The following is an 8,316-nucleotide window of genomic DNA, read 5'->3' as shown; positions in this document are numbered from 1 at the left end:
TGGGAGCACGAGGCAGTGCCGATACAGTCATCGATGTAGCGGATGAAAAGGTGGGGGGTGGGGCCAGTGTAGTTCGGAAGATGGATTGTTCCACATATCCTACGCAGAGGCAGGCATAGCTGGGGCCCATGCTGGTGCCCATGGCTACTCCTTTCGTTTGGAGGAAGTGGGAGGATTGGAAAGAGAAGTTGTTCAGGGTGTGGATTGTTCCACATATCCTACGAAGAGGCAGGCATAGCTGGGGCCCATGCTGGTGCCCATGGCTACTCCTTTCGTTTGGAGGAAGTGGGAGGATTGGAAAGAGAAGTTGTTCAGGGTGTGGATTGTTCCACATATCCTACGAAGAGGCAGGCATAGCTGGGGCCCATGCGGGTGCCCATGGCTACTCCTTTCGTTTGGAGGAAGTGGGAGGATTGGAAAGAGAAGTTGTTCAGGGTGTGGATTGTTCCACATATCCTACGAAGAGGCAGGCATAGCTGGGGCCCATGCGGGTGCCCATGGCTACTCCTTTCGTTTGGAGGAAGTGGGAGGATTGGAAAGAGAAGTTGTTCAGGGTGTGGATTGTTCCACATATCCTACGAAGAGGCAGTCATAGCTGGGGCCCATGCGGGTGCCCATGGCTACTCCTTTCGTTTGGAGGAAGTGGGAGGATTGGAAAGAGAAGTTGTTCAGGGTGAGGACCAGTTCAGTCAGTCGAAGGAGGGTGTCTGTGGAAGGGTACTGGTCGGTACGGTGGGAAAGGAAGAAGCGGAGGGCTTTGAGTCCTTCGTGATGGGGGATGGAGGTGTACAGGGACTGGATGTCCATGGTGAAAATAAGGCGCTGGGGACCGGGGAAGCGAAAATCATGGAGCAGGTGGAGGGCATGGGTGGTGTCCCGAACGTAGGTGGGGAGTTCTTGGACTAAGGGGGACAGGACGGTGTCAAGGTATGCGGAGATGAGTTCGGTGGGGCAGGAGCAGGCGGAGACAATGGCTCGGCCGTGGCAGTCAGGTTTGTGGATTTTGGACAGGAGGTAGAAACGGGCGGTGCGGGGTTGTGGGACTATGAGGTTGGAGGCGGTGGATGGGAGATCCCCCGAGGTGATGAGGTTACGACGGTCTGGGAGAGGGGTGGGGGAGTTCAGGTGGCGGTTAATATTGCGGCGGCAGTTGGCTATGAAGAGGTCGAGGGCAGGTAGGAGGCCAGCACGGGGTGTCCAGGTGGATGGGGTCCATAGCTTACTCTGTCCTTGCAGTTTAAATGCTTGTCCAGATGCTTCTTGAGTATTGCCAGAATACTTGCCTCCATCACCCATAGCACATTGATTAGTTCTACCACCCTCTGAGTGGGATAAAGTTGTCCTCTGATCCCATGTAAATGATTTACCCCTCTCCTTAAAGTTATACCCTCTGGTCTTAGATACGTCTGCCATGTGGAAAAGATTCTTATTATCTAACCTATTTATGCCTCTCATAAATTTCTATAGCCCAGTTGGATTCCCCCCTCAGCCTCCTCTGCTCTGTCTCTCTCACTCTGTCTGTCTCTCACATAATGTGGTCACCACAACAGCACACTGTATTCCATCTGTGGCTGGACCAGTGTTCTATAAAATTGCAGCAAGACATCACTGCTCCTATATATCATGCTCCAGCTAATGAAGGCGAACTGTAATTTGTGGTTTGGCCATACATTAGACAAGGAAACAAATTTATTCCCACCTTTTACTAAAAATGTCCATGTGTCCCCAAACCCAACAACCAGTTTCACTCTCCACAAGGTATATACCTCTCTCTTACAATTCTATTCCCTGATTGGAAAGATGCAGTGCTGGCTCCCTATTACAGACACAAACCCACCTTTTAAAGGAAACTTCCTAACCTTCAGTTGAAATGTCATTTCTTTGGTTCATAATGCATGCATGACACTCACTCCTCACTTCTTTTGCCTTGTTGCTCCCTCCTTCTCAGTTTGTCAACCTCATAATGTGCTTACAGCCAATCTTTCTTTCTAGGTTTGTGTGGAGGTAGTTCTTCAGGCAAAACCACAGTGGCTAACAAGATCATTGAAGCTTTAGATGTTCCTTGGGTGGTGCTGCTTTCTATGGATTCCTTCTATAAGGTAGCGTAACTTTGCTTCCAATGGTTTATATTGAATATGCTCTATGTAATTATTAAAGCTTTGAAATTTTAATGTGGGATATTATAATCATTAAATATTTTGCTTTGCTATTTTTATGCTGATGTAAATGTCTTCAGTGAAATGACAAATAGAAGAGTGAAAATTCCACATTTTGTGACAAAAATCGATTGCCTTCAATGGACATCTCGTTTTTCCATCTTAGTTTCTGCATTTTCCTAGATCTAAAATTGTTAGTGTCAGAATTTTCGAATTAAGCCACACTGCTGCATTGATAACTTTCTGCAGTAGCCAATCCAAGTCATTAGTTGTGTCTAAATGTAGTTGGTTGATCACTTCTTATATGGTGTGCTTGCATCCCTGACATATTCCAGAACCTTTGAATAGGAGAGGAAAGTGAGTTATTGATGTAGGTCAATTCGGTCTGCAATAAAAGCAATGTTAGCTTGTTCAGGCCTTTTTGACTGAATTCAAAAACCTCTACCTATTGCTTATAAAGGGAGAAGAATATCTTGAGACTGCTATGCCTACTCCCTGCTGAATGAAACTACAGGATGAGTTTCATTTTATATGCAGCACGGAGACACTTTGCAGCCATTCACCTCAATGGGAGTCCTTATAATCTCGGTCTATAGCCTGCTTCCACACTACTGAAGTTCTACTAATTTTCTATTGCAAATAGCCAAGGAATAAGCGTTGGAGAGATACTAACGAGAGAAAGCAGAGCTGCAAGGAAATATCCCGTAAGCAAAGAGCATATGAACAGAGCGCAGGGCTTGGGCCTACACTTATCTGGGGGAGAGAGAGAGAGTACCGAGCTACTCGTGCTGCTACAGCTCTGGAACACTGGGTTTACAAACAAAAAAGTATAATTTTGGATATTGTGACGATCATGCTTCTTTAGAAGAATGTAATGAGAGACAAGTTTGCGGGACCACAGTTGCCTCAGCTGTACAGGTGGGATTTGGGATGGGAGAGTGAAGAACACTGGATTTACAATAATGGTAGATTTGATAGGAAACCAGTGGGCATTTGTGGCTATAAATGTGACTCAACAATAGCATGTTGCCTCACTGGTGCCAAGCTCAGAGATATTATAAATTGGCTGCAGAACATTTTTTTATGGGAGAGTCAAGAGTGAGTGGCAACTTAGGTACAAAAGAGGGATGAGATCCTGAATATAGAATTTAAGGAGCTAGTTAACACAGAGGCAGAATCACTCCGGCAGTTATCTCCACTTTCCTGCCTTTTCATTATAACATTGATTCCCTCATGGGGAGGAAACCAGAGTTAATGTTTTGAGCCCCATGATCCTTTGCAAGAACAGAGGTTTTTCTAGCACTACATTTTTTTTGTTTCAAATTTTCAACATCCATAGTTCTTTTGTTTTATTTTCTCTTTGATTCGAGGCTGAGAGACAGATTTTAATAACCAAGCCTCCACAGCGCTCTGCATTTAAGAATTCCACAATTCACTACCCTCCTGAGAAAAGAAATTCTTCCTTTTAAAGGGCCTTATTTGTAGATCATGCCTTCTTGTCCTAGACTTTCCCACAAGGGAAAGTCATTTCTCTGGATACACATTCTCCAAATCCCCTTAACAATTTTGTATGTTGCAATAAAGTTGACTCTTGTACTCATTGGAATTCAGAAGAACAGTGAATGTACATTTTCTTTAAGTCAAAAATACCCACAGGACAAGTGAAGGAGGCATGACTAGGAGGAAGTTGATCGAGTTGTATGCTTGAGGATTGGGAGAATTTTAGAATGCAGCAACAAAGAACATGAAGTTGTTAAGGAGAAAGAACAGAATGAGTGTAAAATAGCAAGAAATGGCTTGTGAAATCATCTTTTTTTTTAGATTAGATTAGATTACTTACAGTGTGGAAACAGGCCCTTCGGCCCAACAAGTCCACACCGCCCCGCCGAAGCGCAACCCACCCATACCCCTGCATTTACCCCTTATCTAACACTACGGGCAATTTAGCCTGGCCAATTCACCTGACCTGCACATCTTTGGACTGTGGGAGGAAACCGGAGCACCCGGAGGAAACCCACGCAGACACTGGGAGAACGTGCAAACTCCACACAGTCAGTCGCCTGAGACGGGAATTGAACCCAGGTCTCTGGCGCTGCGAGGCAGCAGTGCTAACCACTGTGCCACCGTGCCGCCCCAGTATTCACAAAGCAAGACTAGTGCAGCCAAATGTGAACCCATTACAGGCAGAGACAGGAGAATTTCTAATAAGAAATAAACTTACCTTGGGGTTCAGCGGTCTTCATTTCTTTGGTAATTGAAGTGGAAGGAGTGACAGCGAGGACCAGAGGCCTGACAGGAAGGCAAAGTTTAAAGTATATAAACTTACCTCATGTATAGGCAGAGTGCATGCTGAGCAGGAGCAGACACGAGATTGCTGGTAAGTGTGACTTTATATTTGGGCAGTTGCTTTACCCAAAACACTACTCGGGTAGTGTCTCCCACCCATTGTCCTCCTCTAACCAAAAAAAGGTTTCTGTGTGCTGGATTGGTAAGTGTACTAGTTTTTTTTTATTTTTTAGCTGTCTCATTGGGAATTTTGAATAGTGGCAATGGAGGTTAGGGCAGTTGAATGTTCCTCCTGCAGAATGTGGGAGGTAAGGCTCATCACTCGTGTCCCTGCTGACCGCATCCGTGGGAAATGCACACAACTCCAGCTCCTCAAAAACCGCATTAGGGAACTGGAGCTGAAGCTGGATGAACTTCAGATCATTTGGGAGGCAGAGGGCTCTGGTACAAGAAGGTAGTAGATGGGTTACCATAGAAGGATGGAAAAGGAACTGGCAGGCAGTGCTGCGATCCCCTGTGGCCGTTCCTCTCAAAAACAAGTATATCATTTTAGATACTGTTGGGGGTTGTGGGTGGGGGAAATGAGTTACCAGGACTAAGCAATGGGGAACAGGTCTCTGGCACAGAGTCTGTCCCTGTTGCTCAGAAGGGGAGAGGGAAGAGGAGCAGAGCATTAGTCATTGGAGACTCCATAGTTAGCGGGACAGATAGAAGAAGGTTCTGTGGGAACGACAGAGACTCACGGTTGATGTATTGCCTCCCAGGTGCCAGGGTTCATGATGGCTCTGATCGTGTTTTTGGGATCCTTGAGGGGAGGGGGAGCAGCCCCAAGTTGTGGTCCACATAGGCACTAATGACATAGGTAGGAAGAGAGATGGGATTGAAGGCAGAAATTCAAGGAGCTAGAGTGGAAGCTTGGAGCTAGGACAAACACAGTTGTTATCTTTAGTTTATTGCACCTGCTAGTGAGGCGAGAAAAAAAGAGGAGAGAGGAGTTGAACACTTGGCGAGTTTGAGAAGATTTGTAGCTCAGGTTGAGGTTCTGGATGTAGGTTCGCCCGGAGGCCCACTGAAGATGTTACCTAGTAGGGTGACAAAACTTCTGGAAATGAACCTTCCAGCTGAGTGAGCAAACCTGCATCCAGTTGAACATGTAGCTGCAGGGATGGTGCAGAAGTGAGGGTGTTGGATTCTTGGATAACTGGGGCTGTTTCTGGGATAGATGGGACCTCTATAAATGGGATGGTCTTCACCTGAACCAGAGGGGTGCCAGTATCCTAGGGGAGAAATTTGTTAAAGCTCTCCGGATGGGTTTAAACTAATTCAGCAGGGGGATGGGAACCCAAATTGTAGTTAAAATATACAGGAGGCTGAGAGTAGTGAGGTCTCAAATGGGATTTCAAGGTCACATGAGGGCAGTGGCAACCAGAAAGTTGGTTTGAAATATATCTATTTCAACGCCAGGAGCATCTGGAATAAGCTGGGTGAACTTGCAGCATGGGTTGGTACCTGGGATTTCGATGTTATGGATAGGGCAGGAATGGGATTGGTTGTTGCAGGTTCCAGGATTTAGATGTTTCAGTAAGAACAGAAGATGGTAAAAGGTTGGGGGGGGTTGAGGAATGGGTAGGTGGAATGCGACAGTGCCATTGTTAGTCAAGGACAGTGTTATGGTTGCAGAAAAGACATTTGAGGCCTCGATGGCTGAGGTTAGAAACAGGAAAGGAGGGTCACCCTGTTGGGAGTTTTTCATTGGCCTCCAAATAGTTCCAGAGATGTAGAGGAAAGGATAGCAAAGATGATTCTGGAAAGGAGCAATAGCAACAGGGTAGTTGTTATGGGGCACTTTAACTTTGCAACTATTGACTGGAAATACGATAGTTCAAGTACTTTAGATGGGTCAATTTTTGTCGAATGTGTGCAGGAGGATTTCCTGACAGGCCAACTAGGGACGAGGCCACATTGGATTTGGTATTGAGTAATGAACCCGGCCAGGTGTTGGATTTCCAGGTGAGGAGTTTGGTGATAATTCGGTTATGTTTACTTTAGCAATGGAAAGTGGTAGGTGTATATAATGCAGGCCAAGAGTTATAGATGGGGTAAAAGCAATTATGATGCGATTGTGCAGGATTTAGGATGCATAGAATGGGGAAGAAACTGCAGAGGATGGGTGCAATTGAAATGTGGAGCTTTATTCAAGGAATAGCTACTGCAGGTCATTGAAGAGTATGTACCTGTCGGGCAAGGAGGATGTTGTCGAACGCAGGAGCTATGGCTTACTAAGGAACTTGAATCTCTTGTCAAGATGAAGAAGGTCGTTGGCGGATAGGATCAAGGAAAACCCTAAGGCTTTTTATAGGTATATCAGGAATAAAAGAATGACGAGAGTAAGATTAGAGCCAGTCAAAGACAGTAGTGGGAAGTTGTGCATGGAGTCAGTGGAGATAAGGGAAACGCTAAATGAATTTTTTTTTTCCTCATTATTCACACTGGAAAAAAGTGTTGCCTAGGAGAATACTGAGATACAGGCTACTAGACTTTGTGGGCGGCACGGTGGCACAGTGGTTAGCACTGCTGCCTCACAGCGCTAGAGATCCGGGTTCAATTCCCGACTCAGGCGACTGACTGTGTGGAGTTTGCACATTCTCCCCGTGTCTGCGTGGGTTTCCTCCGGGTGCTCCGGTTTCCTCCCACAGTCACAAAGATGTGCGGGTTAGGTGAATTGGCCATGCTAAATTGCTCGTAGTGTTAGGTTAAAAGGGGTAAATGTAGGGGTATGGGTGGGTTGCGCTTCGGCGGGTCGGTGTGGACTTGTTGGGCCGAAGGGCCTGTTTCCACACTGTAAGTAATCTAATCTAATCATGGGATTGCAGTTCACACGGAGGTATTAGCAATTCTAGAAAGCGTGAAAATATATTAAGTCCCCTGGGATGTGATTTACCCTCTGATTCTCTGGGAAGGCAGGGAGAAGATTGCAGAGCCTTTGGCTTTGATATTTTTGTCGTCATTGTCTACAAGAATAATGCCAGAAGACTGGAGGATAGCAAATGTTGTTCCCTTGTTCAGGAAGGGGAATAGAGACAGTCCGGGTACTTAAAGGCCAGGGAGCTTTACTTTTGGTTTTGTGTAAAGTGTTGGAAAAGGTTATAAGAGATATAGGATTTATAATCATCTAGAAAGGAATAAGTTGATTAGGGATAATCAATATGGTTTTGTGAAGTGTGAGTTGTGCTTCACAAACCTTTGGATATTCTTTGAGAAGGTGACCGAACAGGTGGATAGCGGTTGATGTGGTGTATATGGATTTCAGTAAGATGTTTGATAAAGTTCCCCATGGTAGACTATTGCACAAAATATGGAGGCATGGGATTGAGGGTACTTTATCAGTTTGGATCAAAAATTGGCTAGCTGAAAGAACACAGGGTGGTGGTTAATGGGAAATGATCATCCTGGAGTTCAGTTACTAATAGTGTAGAACATAGAACATAGAACAATACAGCACAGAACAGGCCCTTCGGCCCACGATGTTGTGCCGAACTTCTAACCTAGATTAAGTACCCATCCATGTACCTATCCAAATGCCGCTTAAAGGTCGCCAATGATTCCGACTCTACCACTCCCACGGGCAGCGCATTCCATGCCCCCACCACTCTCTGGGTAAAGAACCCACCCCTGACATCTTCCCTATACCTTCCACCCTTCACCTTAAATTTATGTCCCCTTGTAACACTCTGTTGTACCCGGGGAAAAAGTTTCTGACTGTATACTCTATCTATTCCTCTGATCATCTTATAAACCTCCATCAAGTCACCCCTCATCCTTCGCCGTTCCAACGAGAAAAGGCCGAGAACTCTCAAACTATCCTCGTACGACT

At 45.7% G+C, this 8,316-nt stretch overlaps 1 protein-coding gene across 1 annotated transcript in view; it reads left to right on the top strand.

Moving 5' to 3' along the window:
• LOC122548623 (uridine-cytidine kinase-like 1) overlaps positions 1-8,316 on the top strand; it is a 120,334-nt gene that overhangs the window by 5,891 nt on the left and 106,127 nt on the right. Inside the window, exon 3 of the mRNA XM_043687456.1 lies at positions 1,993-2,099. Coding sequence (XP_043543391.1) covers positions 1,993-2,099 — 107 coding nt within the window. The remainder of the gene's footprint in view (positions 1-1,992; positions 2,100-8,316) is intronic.

This window comes from Chiloscyllium plagiosum, chromosome 3, assembly GCF_004010195.1.
Source record: "Chiloscyllium plagiosum isolate BGI_BamShark_2017 chromosome 3, ASM401019v2, whole genome shotgun sequence".
Lineage (NCBI taxonomy): Eukaryota > Metazoa > Chordata > Chondrichthyes > Orectolobiformes > Hemiscylliidae > Chiloscyllium > Chiloscyllium plagiosum.
Note: the sequence above shows the minus strand (reverse complement) of the source record. Positions and strands in the feature narration are given on the sequence as shown.